We start from the raw sequence: 18,583 nt of genomic DNA, 5'->3' as shown, positions 1-18,583 counted from the left end.
GCACATCACAACACACTAGTGGTGTTGCAGTCACGCTGCAGATTACCTTTACTGCTACGACAGTGAATAGTTAGTTTGTTGTTTTAAAAATATTTTAGTTAGCTGATGCTAATATTTGTGTGTAGTCTGCAGTCTCTATGGCCGATTTGGACACGCCAGCCAAGGCACGTGGAGTTGGGGTGTTTCTCGAATTAAGGAAAAGGCTACAAAGTGGACTTCTAATTATCGGGTGAATAATTGTGTTGGTAGCTCATTACTTTTGTAGCAGTAAATTGGCGTTGTTCTACGATGCAATAGCATTCATTTACACACCAACTGTGCTAACCGAAGTCAGCCCGGTAAACGCAAGACGAAGAATAATTTGGTATAGCTCAAGACCATGCTGAACTATTGTTTTGAAATGAACAGTGTCGCCTCGTGTCAGTCTAATTGGACGTCGTTTAATTCCAATAAACACGTAAATTACCAGACTTATTTCGAAGATCGTACCTAAATAGAGGGGATTCCCTCCATACCATTACCACGCTATCCCCATCCTTCGTGTGATGCAGCAATGTCTCGGATTGTTATTTGTTGATCCCTCTGAGCTATTCTTAAAATGTCTTAATCGTTATACTGTAGAATGAGTGTAAAATATTGTAAGTGTGACTGCTTGTTCAATAGAAGATCTTTGGTCGGGATGGCGAGGTATAGTACACAAATGAAGACACTAGATGGGGGGAATCCAATTTAGTTTTTCCTTTTGCGTGTGAAATGAACAGTGTCGCCTCGTGTCAGTCTAATTGGACGTCGTTTAATTCCAATAAACACGTAAATTACCAGACCTATTTCGAAGATCGTACCTAAATAGAGGAGATGCATGTTTTTGGAATGTGGGAGGAAACCGGAATACCTGGAGCAAACCCACGCAGGCACGAGGAGAACATGCAAACTCCACACAGGAAGGCCGGAGCCGGGATTGAACCCATGACCCCTGCACTGTGAGGTCGATGCGCTAACCAGTCCACCACTGAGCCACCCTGATATGAAGATCAAATATCTAAATCCTTATAAAATATTTCACGTATACAGATTTTGAATTTGTTGATGACACGAAACTACTAATCATCTACAGTCTTAGTTACATTGACTTATTTTTCTCTTCCACTTATTATTTGTGAAGCCGATTTTATTTTATACTATCATAGTGCTTTTCAGTACTTGACTAATGTAAAATAAGGCAGTCTGATTATCTTCGTTGTTGTATAACATAATCATGTTTAATACAGGTCCGTAATCTACATGCTCTCTTCATGACGAGACAAGTTTGTATTGAGGTTGCACTATATTAGAAAAATATGTGATATGGGTGTGGAATATTGTAATATAGATATCACTGCGATATTTAACATAGTGACATTTCGATGATATAATGACATTTCGATTATATATACTGTATATCTGTGTGTGTGTGTGTATGATAAATATACAAAGAACACAGAAATCATGAAGGAGGCAAATATGTACTGCACCAGCATATTGTGCACTGAGGCGCCCATGTGGGTCTTTCAGATGAAGGATGCAGTGAAGCTCATAGTTCTGTGATCATAATTAATATCATTTTGATTATAACTAATCTCATTTTGAGGTCTTGTTTGCTTTTACAGATGTAACACTAAGTATCACGATCTTTCTTCTCTGTTGTCTAGGAAAGATGTCGCTGGAAACCCCATTGATGTGTTTGTGACCGGTGGAGATTCCTCTCTTCACCTCCGGACCCCCACAGCCGAGGTGACCTTCATTTTGCCACCAGGAGTCTCCTATATGGATGAATCCTGCATTCTGACACCAGGGGGAGAATCCTGTGATCGAGAGCGCCATTTCAGGCTACGAATAAGTGTTTCACATAACAAGACTGAAGGTACCGTTCTATAGCAACATTTATTTGCCATATCAACTATTTGGGGGGCACCGTGGATACTGGTTAGCACGTTCGCCTCACAGTGCAGAGGTCATGGATTCGATTCTGGGCCCTGGCCTTCCTGTGTGAAATTTGCATGTTCTCCCTGTGCCTGTGTGGGTTTTCTTCAGGTACTCTGGTTTCCTCCCACATTCCAAAAACATGAATAGTAGGCTAATTAAACACCTTACAGTAAACTGTCCTGAGGTGTGATTATGAGTGTGTATCGTTGTTTGTCTATTTGTGCCCTGCGATGGGCTGGCAACCAGTTTGGGGGGTTACCCCGCCTACTGCCCCAAAAAAGTTGGGATAGGCTCCATCACACCCATGACCCTTTGGAGGATAAAGCTGATCAGATAACGGCTGGATGGGTGAACAATTTGACTAAGACAATTGACGATTCTGCTCAAAAAACACATCATGTAGAAACCCCTTAAATTCAGTTTATGAGAAAACTGTACCTCAGAGTGACTGATTACATAATGTTGAGAGTTCTATATGTATATCATTTTGTCAGGACCTTTTTGGGCTTTCTGTTTGTCTCAGTACATGCTCACAACTGATTTCACTCATTGACCTATCGAAACAAAATAGATTTTGTGCTGTTTCCTCGCCTTAAATTTTAAGCGTTTACTATTATTTTCATAAGTTTACCATCATTTGAACTTGTTTTATTTGTTTCCCTTTAGAGTCCTCAGACATACTAAGAACACTGCAGGCTCAGGAGACTTATAGCTTCTACTGTCAGAGCTGTACAACCAGGCTGCTCGAGGATAGGTGAGGAAAAGACGATGAGAAACGGGAATGGAAATTTATACTTCTCTCTACTGCTCCTCGTAAGGAAGAAATGTGTGCTTTTCTTGATGCTGTGATAGCTGGCCACAGGAAAAATAGATGGCTGGAGCTGGAGCTAAAATTTTCAGTTGATGTAGAGTCACTATGACATAAAGGTCTGCACCACCTATTAAAAAATATTGTGCTTCCTGCCCTGAGGTGGTTCAGTGGTCTTATTGACTTCAGCTTGTAGCTTTTCTGGTCAGCAGTGTTATGTGCTGAAAAATTACAGCGCCTGCATTATAGAGGCCTTTAGCCCCTGGTTATGTTTCTCAGCAGTGACCTACTAAAAATTGCCAAACACTTGTTTTAAAAAAAAAAAAAAAAAAAAAAAAAAATCCCCGCCACTCTCAACAGGGGCAAGTGGATGTTGAGTTGTGTGTAGAAATCCTTGGAAGTTTGGCAATTAAAACAACATCATGCGTCATGACGATAGGCAGTTAATTTAATGCTCGGCCATAATAAGATTGCTGCTGACTGTCACTGCACTGCTCCATTAATCACACAGCACTTGTACTTGTTTTGCTAGGGTCATTCCCAGAAAGTTTTGTCCAAGAGTGTGACATGAGAACCCTAAAATAGACCTGTTCAAAACCAGGTCAAAATGATATATGCTTTCAAGCAAACCTTTCTGCAGTGTGCTCTGAGTAAAATAAGAACTCATTACTCACTCATAAAAGCAGATACAATGCCCTCCATACTTATTGGCATCCCTGGTCAAGATGTGTTACAAGCCTTAAAATAAATTCAATTTTTATTGCAGATGCTTACTCTCAAATTGAAAATTGGCCTTCTCAGTCCCCAGACCTCAACCCCATTGAAAACCCTTGCAGTGATTCAAGAGAAGAGTGCAGGAGAGAAGCCAAGTCACTGAAGGATTTAGAGAGTGTGTGCCAAAAGCAATGGTTGACGATCCCTCTTTCTTTATTCTCCCATCTTGTGAAACATAGGACAAGATGGCATTGTTTTGTTTTCAATGGGGGGTTCAATCCTGGGACAAACTGCAGCAGTTTGCTCATGAAGAGTAGGCCAAAATACCACGTGAGAGGTGCAGAACTCTCAGTGGCAGTTACAGCAATCGTTTGATTGCAGTGATTGCCTCAAAAGTTGTGAAACAAAATATTAAGGGTACCATCACTTCTCATCAGGCCAGTTATTATTAGAATATTTTTGAAAAATGATTCAGTTGATGGATGGATGGATGGATGTTTGATTTGCATTGTTTAAATGTCAGTGTAACTCCGGTTTCCTCCCACATTCCAAAAACATGCATGGCACGCTGATTGGTCACTCTAAATTGTCCCTAGGTGTGGGTGTGGGCGTGCATGGTTATTCGTCTCTGTGTGCCCTGCGATTGGCTGGCAACCAATTCGGGGTGTCCCCTGCCTACTGCCCGAAGACAGCTGGGATAGGCTCCAGCTCCCCCCGTGACCCTAGTGAGGATAATGCGGTTCGGAAGATGAATGAATGAAATGTCAGTATATTCTATTTTGATTTGTCATTACTTTTGTCAGTTTCAAGTTCTTTCAGTGACGATGTGACCTTGTCCGTGCGTGCGTGCGTGCGTGCGTGCGTGTGTGCGTGTGTGCGTGTGTGCGTGTGTGTGTGTGTGTGTGTGTGTGTGTGTGGTAATAACAGATGAAGTCTGCAGATATTACCAGTTTCTATAGACTATTTCCCAAATTAAGCCATGTTCGAAACTAAAGCAGGCTGACCATATTTGATAAACATCTCCCGTTTTCAGAAAACACCCTTGGGATACATATACATAACAATTCCTTATCTTCAGATTGTTCAAGCGAGTACTTCCTCTCCCAAATGGCAACTGGAACGCCATTGTGGACGATTGGTGCTGCCATGCGGATCCTTTCGCAAACAAGAAGATGCTGCCCGGAGCTGAGGATTGTTTTCTGGGTGACACCTTCTTTCTCCTCACAAGAGATGGCAGCTGTGAACAGACCCTTCTCCAGGACGTGAGCCCTGCTGACTCACAGGATAGTCGAGATCCGAAAGTGAGTGATGTGCAGCACCAAAAGGATAGCTGAGGTAGCAACGACCCAAAAATTGTAGCCTGCGCTGTCGCACATAATGTACTGTAAGCCAGTGCTCAGTTTTTGTGACAAAATATCTGTTCTTTGGCATGAGTGAATACAATATCCTTTGTAGAGCTGTAGGATCTTATTTCTCAATAAGAAATTAAAGAAATGATAATAAGATTAATAAAATAACTCAAAATAAGACATTTGAGGTCTATGTTGAAAAAAAACCCCATGAAATTTCAAGTGCATTTTGTTTGCTCTCTCACGAGCCGTATCATTAAAGGGGGGAGTCAACCAAAAACTTTTCTTTGCAGAAATATGTTCCACCCATTTTTCTTCATCTCAGGGGTGGCCATTTTGCCACTTTCTGTCAACTGAAAATGACATCACAGTTGCTGAGGGATCGTGTCACGACCAATCACCCGCTCACCCCTTTTCCGAAGCTGAGCCATGATTGCTTGTTACCTGAGCAACTGTGAGGTAATTTTCAATCGACCACAAGTGGCAAAAACGGGTGGATTTTACTGTTTAACTCGTATTCCATGAACACAATGTTAATCAGAATCCCTTGTTTAGACTAGTGTGGCTGCATAGAACTTATTATTGTGAAGAACATTTTTGGGTTGACTTCCCCTTTAAGTATGCAAATTGCAAAAGAGGGGTCAGGGGAACTTTGGTAATGATGGTGTTGACGTTGATAATGTACTTTTGAGGCAGTCTCATTATCTGCTGAATAGCTTAAAAAAAGTCCACCTCCATCTTTCACTCTAAAAGTGAGATGCAAGGACACAAAGAAGTGCCGAAACTGCACTGAATGTTTGAAATTCCGGGTGTAATAGACCTTTTCAAATCCTCTTGTACACTCAGCCACATCAGCACGTTTCTCCCAGACAAAATTGCATCAGTGAAATGAATCTCTGCACTCCCTGGACAAAGATTAATATCTCTATCTGTTTGGAGAACAATTGTCTTCCTTTGGCCCAGTTCCAGTGGAAACATATTGGTTGGTTTATTTTAAGACTGTCCATGCAACAACTGTATGTATATAATGTTGAAATATTTCTGCTGTGCATTTCTATCATCAATAGAAAAATTGCCGCAGACTGACACTTGTGTCCTGTGTGAGCTGTTCCGCAATTCTCGGAGAAGCGCAGACACCGGGTATGCTTCCTCTGAGTACCTGGTGATCAATAAACGACAATCCTCGGGTTTTTATGAGCTGCCCTTGCTGTGACTTGCAGAGACCCTCAGACTGTACATCACACAGGTGATGGTGGAGTCCAATGTAGGGGACAGAAAGCCGGAGTCTTCATTCAGCAGGTAGGTCCAATATCTGGCCAAAGGGAAATCGGTAAGAATTGCTCGGTAAATACAGTGGCTTCGAAATGCGAGGAAGGCAGGAGAAAATGTGCAGTTGCACTCAACCCGGAGGCATTGTTGGGTTTTGACTATCTGGTTTATTTTGCCCTTTAAATCAAGTTCTTACAGTACCTATAAATAAATACAATGTCATTTGGTATTTTTCATGCTTGCCAATGCATTACACGTTCGTGAATTTTGTTGAATCTAAAAATAATAATGATTAAGCAGGTAACTGAATTAAGATCACAAAGATGCAATATGCGCAATCATATACATCTTGTGAATGCGTGATTGGATGTTTTTTTAGTTGGACTAATGACTTGATGCATGGCAATTAACTTTCAAAGGCTGTTGTGTGAAATTTAAAAATATTGATGAAATATACTTGGTCTTGGACAGATCCTGCTTCCTGGAGAGGACTGTTGCAGCAAGGCTTGCAGAACTTTCCAACTCAATGAGTTCCTTCCACTTTTCTGTCCAAACACTGAGTGGAAAAACGTTCTTGCTGGTAAGAAGAGGACAGTAAAAGTGCAATTATTTAATATCTTGACTGCTATAATCACTTTTCTAATTTGACCTTAAGGAAAGTGAGGATGCTATTTTTTCCCCTCATAGGTTTTTTTCATTGAAAATGATTTCCTTTAAACTGCAGGTGGCAGTAGTGTTCATTTCGGGGACGGGACGACTGGCAATCATGTGCAGGACTTCTAGCATCAATCAAACTGTTTGATCTAATTTGGTTACCTCATTTTGCTACAAGTGAACAACAAAAAAATCTTTCTCAAAATGATGCTGTGCTTTTTTCGCCACTGCATACTGCATGTCCAACCACAATACATCATATGAACAAACGCATGATACCTTTGATTGTGCGGGTGGACTTAATGTCGTGGCCAGTGGGTCTACTTTATACTGTATGCAAAAAGAAAGTTGACAAGTAGTACCCGTAAAGTCCAGTACAGCTACAGCTGGACGATATCCGGTTATATTCAATGCTCTCTCGCACAACCATTCATTTCTAGTTGATACTCAAATTATAATAGCTCCACATGCTTACACCCCCCCCCCCCCACACGTATTTATTTTTCTCTGATTATGGCAGGTTGTTATATATTTTGCTCTCCATGGTTTTAGTCAGCTCATTTACCTCCAAAAGTGTCAAAAGTATTCATGTTCACCACTCAAGTAGAAATAGAGATATTGGGGTTTAAGAAGCCCTCTGTGTAAAATGAAGTATCACCGGAAGCTTTTTACTGAAGTACAAGTAAAAGCAGATATCTTTTAATAATATCTTAAAATACAAAACGTGTAGTAATGTGTGGGTGTGTCGGGATCCAATAAAGACAAAAGCTTAGGCTGATCATCAGCAAGCTCTGGGGAAGCCTGATATTGAACCTGTTCATCTGGTGTATGGCAATCTCGCGATGGGACAAATAACAGGCAAAATGTGATTTAGTCCTTTGCACATCCTATATGTGGAGTGACATATCTGCTCTTCTTGCAGCTATGGCTGCTGAACAGTGATTCCATCATAGCATCAGTCCCAGAGTGGTCTGCTAGCACCCACACTCATCACAGTCCATCACTGAGGGCTGCAAGAGCACTCAAAGTCCTCTACATAGCCTGTTCCCATATGGGGGTCCAGCAGCAAGAGTAAGTGAATACAACATGCGCATTTCTCCTTCAGTTTTCACTCCTTCTTGCCTTAATCTTTCATCTTTTCAATGCACCCGCTTCATCGCTACCTGCTGTAATGCAAAGCAGAGGATGAAAGATTCATTTGATTCGATGTTGTTTACTGTGCATAGCTTATGCACAACAAAACATGAATTGATTTTTACTCCCATTTGTTCCAAGGGCAAGAAGATGCAAGATGCATCCTGTGAGGACAGATTAAGAAAAAAAAAAGTAGGATGTGCTATTCTCATCTGCTACTCATAGCACATAATTATGGGATGGTCACAATGCACCGCTACTGTACAGCTATCAATGTTCTACCATCATGACCCCCGTTCGTAATCTCGGATGACTTAAGGTAATTCACTGTATGATTCATATAGACAGATAACTATTCACACCCAAATTTGCGGTTTTCAATTCAGTCTTCAATACACCTATTGCAAAGTCTTTTGGAATTTGGGAGATGAATCAAAGGAAATCCCAAGCAAGCGCAGGCTGAATATTTGACCGAGGCAGACATGTAATATTAGCCACATGTGCCACCATGCCGCCCAAATACGCAGTTTGTGCTGTGGTTCCATACCAGGACATACAGTAATGTTCCATTATTTTGCAAACACGATTGCTATCAAATGTCTTCACTTGTCACTTAGTGCTTTCTCAAATTGTTTTGACCGCTGTGAGTCTCTGTGTACCTTGCTGTGATGCATTAGGAGGGTGTAGGTGGATGCTCTGCGTGTGGTTCTTCATGTTCTGTATTTCTCCCCCCCACTGAAAGTCTTCAACCCTCATTATTTTCAACTGAGTCAGCACTGGTCGTTTTTTATCCACGCTGCTCTCCCCTGCAGCTGAGTGCAGTCAAGTCAGAACGGGGAAGTTATTTCCAATGTTTTGACAAACTTGCTGTCAAAAAAGTCACACCAGCCTTCCGTCAGGAAAGCTGCTATATATTGCACGTCTAGGGTAATATTCCTAAAATGATTCGCTCTTCTGGGATTGTTTTGCACAAATTATGTCATCGGGCAAAAGAAAATGTGTCGTGGGATGACAGGTCACAATGGCCTTTGAGGCACTTGTTTTGAATTAGCAAACCAGTTGGAAGTACATCAGCAAAGCTTTCTGCTGGTAAGTAATGCACCCAACTTTGCCTCCTTTTAGCTTCACAAGCGAGCATCTCGTTCAGTATTGACCAGACTTAAATCTGCCCAGGCACCCATTCTGTTACCTGACAACACACCACCAATCAAATGTCACAAAATGATATGAATACTAAAGTCATGATGACGATCCTGTCTCAGATGACTCCTAAATGCCCTTAGTGTGAGCGGATATATCGATATGGGCATTTGCCATAGATACAGTAAGATGAACAAATAAATAACTTGAATTAATTAAAAAACATTTCAGGAAAAAACAAGGTGATATTGGATAATACCCTGCGGTACCCCTCAAGACCTCTCATGGGACACTAATGTGTCACAGCACCCAGTTTGGGAATTGCTGGTCTTGTTAATGCAAAGTGAATGAGTTGCCCAAAAATTATAAAATTCTCTGTAAAACATAACATAATTCACTTTTTGTCTTTTTTGCACTGATATTTAGCTGGCATAAAAGTCTCAAAATGTAAAAACTGATTAAGACATTCTTTTTGTCCTATGTGTCGTTTTAAGAAAAAGTACATGAACAGAAGACTTACCCTGTGAGAAATGCACAGATGGCTGACATAGATTTTCATTTTGGTACGACACCATACACCACACATACTGACACATCATCATTCTTTCCTTGTTCAGTCACTCTTCCTACATGATGCACAGGCGTGTACCGATGCAGCACCCAAGCTTGTCATCTATCTGTTTTAATGTTTTCCTCGTAATTCTGCACCGTTTGTAGTTAAAAATGGCTCTATTAAAACTGCAGTGGAAATGCTTCATCATTAGCTTTATTGCAGCTATTTCTGGCTTCCTAGTTGGAGTGAGCACGGCTCTGGCAGTCAACATAAATCACTTGCAATTTCTACGTTTTAGCGTGGCCACCAGCTGGGAGGTCAATGCCACAGGACACTCTGTGGTGCTCCCGCTGAAGGTGTGCGAGGAGTTGCTGCAAGTGATTGAAGACAGCAATGCTACACTTCCTGCATCAATGCGTCACATGAGAGCCTATAAGGTGAGGCATAACTCTCAGGGGCAGGAAACTGGAGTTAAAACCCGCCGGGTGCTTTGCATCATTACAATATTTTCATCTGTCCAAAAACATATGACTGAGTCTGGGTAATCTCAGCAGATATAATAACCATCTTCTCCCCTTGTTTTTTTAGTATAGCACCACATTAGCTAGTTTGTCTGAAGCAGATAACTCAAGCACTTACACTGTAATTATGACCTTAACACCAATTTAATGTTTTCATCCACCCTTCAACCTGATAACATGATAAATTGTCCACTATAGTAACCACTGTCCCGGAAAGAGTTAAGTTGAACGTGGCAATGTTTTTCATCCAATGTTATACAGTGATCCCTCACTTATCGCGGTTAATGGGGACCGGGACCGGCCATGCGTGATAAGTGAAAAACCGCGAAGGAGGATTTGCTCCTCCCTTAGGAATTTTTGTGTAGGTGTGTGCCAGCATGTTTAAAATATGTAAACATTATTTATACTTGACATATTTGAGACAAAGATTACAGCAGTGCACTTATTTACTTAACTTAAACTTACACAGGAATTAACATTCATCAGCATTGACCTCTGAGAGAGGAAAAGAGACTTGTGTTGGTGGCGTGGAAGGCGGCTCTCACTTTACGCTCTGAAGGTGTAGCCACCGTTAGCCTCCGGATAGCTCCTGGCCAGCTATCTCCGCCCAATCGATGTGTTTATGACCAGGCAATTAATCGGCATTGATGAAGAGGAGCTGAATTGAGACGTGCTGCAGCTTTCGGACAAGCCCAATCACCCATTCTCTTTCTCTCTCTCTCTCTCTCTCTCTCTCTATCTTTCTATATTTTGTTACTCATAATTAAATCTTCATGCCATGAGGGGAGTAGCAGCATTGATGTTTGCCATTGTCTGATCACTGTGGTGTGTGAGACCGTTGTGAAACTGAGATGGCTGTAAGCACAAGGCACAGTGTTTGTCTGGTCGCCGGAAATGGTTACGGTGGTCGTGAGGAGTGTGATGAAATGATACACTCAAATACTTCCTGATTGCGGAAGCCTGTTTGGAAGTCGGCGGCGGAGGACAGGAAGGTAATTTGATCACCGAAACATCTTGAGTGACTCGAATTCGTTTAAGACGTCGGTCACCAACATGGGCGTTTCGGGCACTCTGTAGCCCCCAATGACCACATCAGTTGCCAGCCAGCCTGTTCTGAAAATAGCTTCCCAGTCTTGAGACATTTGTATTTTTATTATCGCATTGCAACATTTTACCCCTCACTTGAGTACATTTTTAGTCCTGTACTTTTACTTTCCGCAGAGTGATTATGTAGTGTAACAGGGTAGTAGTATTTCCGAAAACTGTTTCACCAAAATGAGCCATGACGCAATGTGTCATGATACATGATTGTCAGTGCCACAGTATTTTGTGCATAGTAAAAAATGAGAAGCCACAAGCAAACTGTACATTCTATATAATACACCCACTCACATTTCCAGCTTCCAACTTTCCAAGTTTGACTCACAAAGTTTGACCCATTTTAGTGTCTGTGAGTGGATCAAAGACCGCACCGTAACCAGCCTGGAATACATTTTCGACTGTAGTGTATTCTGTGTTCCACACCCTCCATTCCTGGACCCTCCTGTGTAATGGGGTGTGAAGTACTTTGGCTTGGTGTCTCTTTGCCACCGGCTCATTAATCTCCTACTTCTCTCACCCATGGTGATGACATGTACCAGTAGGTTAGTCACAAAGGGGATCAGAAACTGATGCCTTTCACAATAAATCGTTTAGTATCCACTATTTGAACAATGACAACTTTGTAGTTTTGCTCTCATACACCAGTACAATCACGCTGCGATGGAAGTGTATGTTTTTTACCGTGTACAGTATGCAGAATAACTACCTCCATATTCAGGGTATCATTGCTATTAATGTATTATGTGCAGCCCATTTGTTTGTTGCTTCAAGACACATGCAGCAACTATATCTGGATATTATAGCTGACATTGGGTTGGCGTCTGGCAGATATTTGACTGTAGCCATCAATATGAAGTTCTTGGACATTCAGTTGGCTGAAAATCAAAAAGAGAAATGGCAAAAACCTTCAGTGTGGCCAAGTCATAGTGCACCGCATTAAACAAATCAAATGGCTTGACGATAGCTGTATCCAACATGATGATTAAAAAAAAAAACTAAAATAACTGTAATTTTCATGTTTCTCAAAAGAACAGCCTCCACAGTGATAGTACGGCAACTCCAAAACAGAAAAGTGATCTGAACAGATCAAATTTGTCAAGGGGCAAATGATAAAATAGCCCCGACTTAATTTGTGTTTAATTATAGAATTGATCCGCCAGCACAAACAATAGGCAAATTCAAACTGCAGCTATTTTTCTGAATTATCGCGACATCATGCCCAGGACCCAAAGCCAGGACTATAAAAACGTTCGATATGCTGTAGGTAAAAAATGTTTTCTGTCATTTGTTTCCCCCTCAAATTGTTACATATGATTGAACATCATTACTAACATTTGCAAAATGGCCCGGTTAATGTTACAATTATTTGATGTCTTTGAAGGACCATGAATGAAGTGTTGCATACCCATAGTAAATTAACTTTTTAATCACGTAAACTAAGCTAAGACAAAGGCACTGTTTGAACTCCTCTTGGATTTTTGACATGCAGAGCTTGAGGGAATAGACTTGGTATTGAACAAGATTTTACCAGACGTTTTAAAGCTCATGACCAAAATTATAAATGTGGTTGCTTCTTGGGATCCAAACTTGAAAAACTATACATTGACATACAATGCAATACGCTTTTATTTATTTTGCATTAGTGGCAACTCACCTCCATTTGCTGTTTGTTCTCATTTGTATGAATCATCATTGATGTGCCCGAGTGGCGAGCAAGCATTGGCACTGGGACGTAGAAGACAGGGACTTGAGTTAGGCAAATGCCCTCATTTATCATCCCAGTGTGGAGCCCTCGGTGGAACACAACTATTGTCTGCAGCAGGCAAACACCCAGTAATAGCAGATGGAGCAAGTGAGGCAGGATCAGGCTTAGTTGATTTGCCTTCTGTGCTTTGTTTAGCCAAATGTGTGTTTTTTGAACTTGTGAAATGGCTGCATCCTGTGGAGATTTTATTAGAAGAACATAATTGCTGATAAAATCACCAGTGCATCTGTGCTTTTGGGAATAAAAGTTTAGTTTACTAAATGCTGTAAGTGTGTGTGTGTGTGTGTGTGTGTGCGCGTGTGTGTGTGCGGGTGTGCATGTGTGTGCGCTTGTGTGTGTGCGTGCGCTTGTGTGCGTGTGTGTGTGTGTTTGAAACTTTACCAACTCTCTTCCTGTTGTCCTCAGGTGGCTTACCTACAATTGTGAATGCTCAGAAGAGTTGCCGGGATTTCGAGGCCCTGTTCTGTCGATGGTCAACTCCCAGTGTTTGCGTGTCACCCTTCATTCCAAAAAAATTGATTTCTGTGTATTTGGAAGAATAGAACCTTCCCCATATTAGCCATTCAAAGTAAAAAAAAAAGGCACGTTGCTATTATTACTACCATTGGTAGAATGTGGCATTTGTATTACAGTTTTTGTTTTAACATTCGTGTCTGTTTTGTATATTTGTTCTATTTAGAATTGAAATTTGTATTTTGTTTTATTCTTTTCTTTTTTTTTTTTTTACACATTTCAACCAAAACAAATTCAAATGTTTTTTTTTCTTCCCCCGGATGAATCAGCTCTTCGTTTCTGTTCATCTGTTTGAAGGATCTCCTGCTTGATGAAGCTTATTTTAGGGACACTTCAGAGAGAGTGCACAGCAGCCAATCCTCTACTTGAGGGTAATTACATCTTGTGGAATAAATGTAGAGTTTTGTGGAGTGGTGGTTTATTTGTTCAGTGTTCATGCATTTTGTAACGGTAAGCCTTGTTAAAAAAAAAAGGTTTAGTATTGAACATATTTTTAAAAGTCTTAATATGTCTGTCTTTAATAATGATGCAATTTGTTGGTTGTGCATCACACTAATGCGGCTTACAGTAAGTACAATATATGGACGGAAATATTGAGGCATATTTTCTCAGGACGTCATTGGGGAGTTCTTTCATCCAGTACACAAAGCAAAGTTGATAAAGAATTGGTTTGGTGGAGAGAAGAGACATGTTGAATTCCATCAAGAAACCTTTGGGATAAATAAGAAGTGAAACTCCTTCTTGAGGAACGTTGTCTCATAAGTGAATTGTCTCAACATTTTAAATTGTGCGCCAGGCTTCTTACAAATCCTGCTCTTGATAATGAACCTAAATTTAAGCGGCCAACTCCAAAGTTTTGTGTAAAGTCTCTCCCAGTAAGATCTCATAATTTCCAGAAAGTAGTATGTAAATGAGAATAATAAATGTTCCACATCATTTAGTTGTTTTGAACTGACCTGGCATTAAGGGGGTTAAATATTGGTAATTTAAACATTACATCTAAGTCATGGCTTTTCTTTTCTATCGCAGGTCTAATGTGCTCTATGTATTCTGTCCCCATTCGTTCAAAGTGAAAGTTTACTTTCACTAAACTTAATCATGAGTCAGTACATTGGATATTGGTAACATTTCACATGTATCACAAATAGACATTACAGCAAAAGAGTTGAGAAGCTTTCCCGTATCCAGCAATTGTATTTTGGACAGGTAAGATATATGCATTTGATTACAGTTTCAAGAGAGTTGGAGATGGATAACCTTTTTGTTGTTGTCAGGCACAGACACATTCTAAACAGAGAGTTGTCAATTTCTGGAGCAACCACTCCAAAGATTGTCCTTTTTACTGAAAACGTTTCACTGTTGTGTAAGCATCCCGTGCACGAGTTGAATAAAGCTAGGATGTGTTAATAGTCGTATCTATTGGAGCTTATATGCACACACATCTAGTTGATGTGTGAAAATAACAATTTCATCTACATATGTTGACCAGAAAGCATATTTTTGCTTGCATTCCCGTATATATTTTAAACTCCCCTTGGTAGGAAGACGGGGTTATTTTTTCTGCCTATGTTTTCATGCTGAGATCTGCTGAACGCTGATGCGGCAGGTGACAATTACTCTTAAAAACACCCAACTACAGTATTGGGCCTGCTGAGATGGCAAAGCAGAGCATGAATGGGCTAATTAAATACATCCGCTGAACTGTCAAGGGCTTCTCATTTCCTTTCTGCCCTTTCTCCACGAGTGCAAATGAAGCAGGCTTTAAATAACCAATTTGTTCTAGGCATGATGTGCCGAGGAAACGATACACACCAATGGCCACGAGCTGATGCCTTGAGGGGTTTCAGGTATGCTTTGTCTTTGTCCCCTTGATGATCGAAAGGGAAGTGTCAAATTAAAAGTTTTGGCATAGCGCAATTATTGTCTGTTGACAGCACGCAGCTCATTAGCCTTTTCAGACAGTTATCTTGTGAAAATAGCATGAATAACTGCAGTACTTCAAAAAAAATGTTCACCAGTGTTTGTAATTCTGGACAGTGGAAGGGTTCTTAGCTCAACTAGATCTGCAGCTAAAATATACTAAACCTAAATTAGGCAATTATGTGCAGCAGCTACTATGAGTGGGAAAAGCTTTGGGAATATAATGACTCCATGCGCAATCTAATGAGAGCCATTACAAGAGCTGTTCAGTTTTAATTGACACTTTCTGTGAGGTATCGATTTACAGTATAAGTGTCTAATATTTTGACCCTGGCCAGTTAAAGTAACTATGTTACAGCTCCCAATGTGATGCATTGCCCGCGTGCATTTGTGAGTACTGTACAACCTCAATAATATTCAAACTAACCGGCTCAATCAAAAGTGAGCATTATTTACATCCACTCAGCATTAATGACAAGAATGTTTTTGTGCTCATCACTTGGGCAATTATTTACTTAGTGTACAAGATTTCAAAGTTTGCCAAGGGCTGGCACATGTGCCTGGGGAGAGGCGCCGGGGGGGTTGATTTCTTTTACAGGGTTTGTTCACAAAATACCTGCGGTATTTATCCATAACAGGCAAACACTCCAAATCAAATTAAAATCAACTGACAATCAGGCATTTCTTTTGAACTGTGGTCCAACATAATATTGATTTGGGCTTATCAGTTTCATTATAGCTTATATTTTATTTGCTAAAAGGGAAATAAAATATAACACTAATCCAAACATGGTTGGTCCGTATATTTGTGTTGGATTGCTGTAAATTGTGACCAACGTTTGTCATACTGACCAGTAGATGGCATGGAGGTTCAGTGACAGAACCTGTACCAAATCGTGCCATTTGAGTGGTTAGCTGGTGACTGCGAATGACAACCCCCTCTGGAGGAAAGTGTCATTCGGCCAGCGAGTCACGCCTAAACCATCAGCCTGATACCTGCTGCAGGTTCCGTCGATGGGCAGAGCCACGAGGTAACCCACATGCTTCCCCAAGGCCAAAGGAAAAAATAAATGCAGTATTAACCTAGCTTCCAGAACCAATGACTGGTTCCAGAACAGAGTGATGTCACCGGAAAATAGGTGAGCTAAAGGGTCCCACAGCTGAGCGAGTGGATCAGGGAGTCCCTGTCCCCTTCTCAGCAGTCGACAACTTCGTTGCCTGAATTTGGAAAAGTAGAAAAACTCACACAGCCTTGAACGATTAGGAGCAAATCAAAAACCAAACAGGAAAAAAAAAATGAGGCTGGAGGCAAAGAGCTAAGCTGCTCACAAAAGGATTTATTCTAAGCAGAACAAACCCTAAGAGTTCTGTCCTAGCGGTGAATCTGAATCCCAGTGAGCAGAGCACAGGTTTTTAGATCATATTCTGGGAAAGTCCCCTGCTGAGCTGATTTGCCTGCAATAAGATTACCTTTAATTGTGTCTCTACTTGGGCTTCTCGGTGTTATATGTTTTGATTTCTTCACAATGAGCTCATAGTCACATCCATGGATGGGTGGATGGATGGATAGATAGATAGATAGCATTTTCATAATAATGAAACTGTTCCTCAGAATTAAATGTTCATATTTCTCTCTAAAAAGTCACGCCCTGATAGTAGCAGCATTGATGTCTGCACTTGCATGATCACTAAGGTGTGTGAGATTGTTGTCCTTCCATTTTCAACACCACTTATCCTGAACAGGGTGCGGAGAGGTGCTGGAACCGATCCCAGCTGACTTCGGGCGGAAGGCAGACTACCCCCTGAACTGGTCGCCAGTTAGTCGCAGGTCACAAACGAACATTCACACCGACAACCACACCGTCACTGAGTGGGAATCGATCCCACGCTGACGGCATACAAGCCAGGCGAGTGCATCACTACACCATCACTGACTTTGAGATTGTTGTGATTTTTTTCCCCAGGTTTTTTCAGAGATGAGAATTACAGTAGAGAAAATAGTTGGGAAAAACGTACTTGTCAACTTTGTGGGTGGGGTTGCGGACAAGGACCACCTTGAGCCAAAAGCTACTTGTCGAGGGGTTGGGGTGCTTTGATCCTCATGCAAAACAGGCACATTCACTGAGGTAAACAGGCACGAATGGCAATATGCGTGAGGCCGATTTAGCACCAGCTAATGCTAACATTAGCCCACGTCCATCGGTAGCACCAAGAAGAGTTCAACTTCACCAATAAACACATTACATGGCAATGCCTCTCACCTCTCATTGATGCACACTGGAAAAGGCACCAAAAAAAACAAAAAACACAGACACCAAGTGGAGGAGGATGTAGTCGTCAATTCTGTCATTTGGGTTCTGCATCATGACATTGATTGAAAACACATCAGTGAGTCCACTTTTGAATGGCTTAAGAAAACAAAATGAAGGTTATCTCGTGGCCAAGTCCAAGTGCAGACTTGAAACTGAAATGCTTCAAAATTAAATCTGAAACATTAAAGTCGGGGAAATTATGCTGAAAAACAAATGTTTGTGAATGAGAAATTGTTTTCATGGCACTGTACAACCAAATCAACAGGCCGCGAGGCTGATGGCAACAATCTAGGGAAAAACTCATGGAACAGTGCAAGCAAGACAAGCCACAAACACACTTGACCTCAGCGTGAGAAGAAAAAAAGGGGCAAGGCTTTCAGTCATGTGACTATACAGACTCACGAGTCATCAGCGAATCACAAGAATTTGTTATTAAACTCTTGACCTGAGCCACGCGCAGGAGTGATCATTCTGTACTTGAAACAGCGCCCCTGGTGGTCAGAAAAATGAACTGTAATTTCCTCATTGTCAGACTTATAAAGGCTGAAGGTTGCAATTGGTTTAATGCATAGAAAATTGATGTGCGATTGTTTTTCTTTCACTCCGACTAGTTTTTTTATTTGCTCAATGTTTTTTTTTTCCAAACATTTGCACACAAGGCAGGTTGTCAAATTCCTCATACAGTACTGACGAGTTCAGTTCCAAATTATACTGCATTTTTCCTATAGTTTTCCATTTAAGAATATGCCACATTATTAGGATAATATGTACATTTTTTCTGCATGTCCCTATCTTTCGGACCTTTGGAAGTGTCCCAGGGCTTTTAGCCGTAACCTATTCCTGATTGAGTGGAGCTCAGGTGGCTGAT

At 41.0% G+C, this 18,583-nt stretch overlaps 1 protein-coding gene across 4 annotated transcripts; it reads left to right on the top strand.

Moving 5' to 3' along the window:
* The first annotated feature begins 12 nt into the window (after window positions 1-12).
* ube3d (ubiquitin protein ligase E3D) lies at window positions 13-18,042 on the top strand. 4 transcript variants are annotated; one of them, XR_015101257.1, is made up of 12 exons: window positions 13-229; window positions 1,689-1,900; window positions 2,629-2,716; window positions 4,563-4,785; window positions 5,901-5,973; window positions 6,054-6,132; window positions 6,574-6,682; window positions 7,679-7,827; window positions 9,882-10,020; window positions 13,376-13,854; window positions 15,267-15,330; window positions 17,147-18,042. XR_015101257.1 is itself a non-coding variant. In XM_086114323.1 (10 exons), the coding sequence occupies exons 2-10, from the start codon at window positions 1,804-1,806 to the stop codon at window positions 13,394-13,396; spliced, it is 978 nt and encodes a 325-aa protein (XP_085970449.1). In that variant the 5' UTR covers window positions 13-229; window positions 1,694-1,803; the 3' UTR covers window positions 13,397-13,893. The 4 variants fall into 4 exon arrangements, 3 of the variants coding, with proteins under 3 accessions (XP_085970449.1, XP_085970447.1, XP_085970448.1); XM_086114323.1 differs by lacking the exons at window positions 15,267-15,330; window positions 17,147-18,042 and having other exon boundaries at window positions 1,694-1,900; window positions 13,376-13,893; XM_086114321.1 differs by lacking the exons at window positions 15,267-15,330; window positions 17,147-18,042 and having other exon boundaries at window positions 13,376-13,893.
* The last annotated feature ends 541 nt before the right edge of the window (window positions 18,043-18,583 follow it).

This window comes from Hippocampus guttulatus, chromosome 6, assembly GCF_054856545.1.
Source record: "Hippocampus guttulatus isolate MCC_2025c chromosome 6, RoL_Hgut_1.0, whole genome shotgun sequence".
NCBI classification, from domain to species: Eukaryota; Metazoa; Chordata; class Actinopteri; order Syngnathiformes; family Syngnathidae; genus Hippocampus; species Hippocampus guttulatus.
The sequence above is the reverse complement of the archived record's forward strand: the minus strand, read 5'-3'. Positions and strand labels throughout refer to the sequence as shown.

Excerpts from the sequence above, each read along its gene's own strand:
- ube3d (XM_086114321.1), top strand. The coding sequence starts at position 138 with ATGGCCGATTTGGACACGCCAGCCAAGGCACGTGGAGTTGGGGTGTTT. Across the intron at positions 4,786-5,900 it reads AGGATAGTCGAGATCCGAAA|AAAAATTGCCGCAGACTGAC; the intron begins GTGAGTGATGTG and ends TATCATCAATAG. Across the intron at positions 6,683-7,678 it reads GTGGAAAAACGTTCTTGCTG|CTATGGCTGCTGAACAGTGA; the intron begins GTAAGAAGAGGA and ends CTCTTCTTGCAG.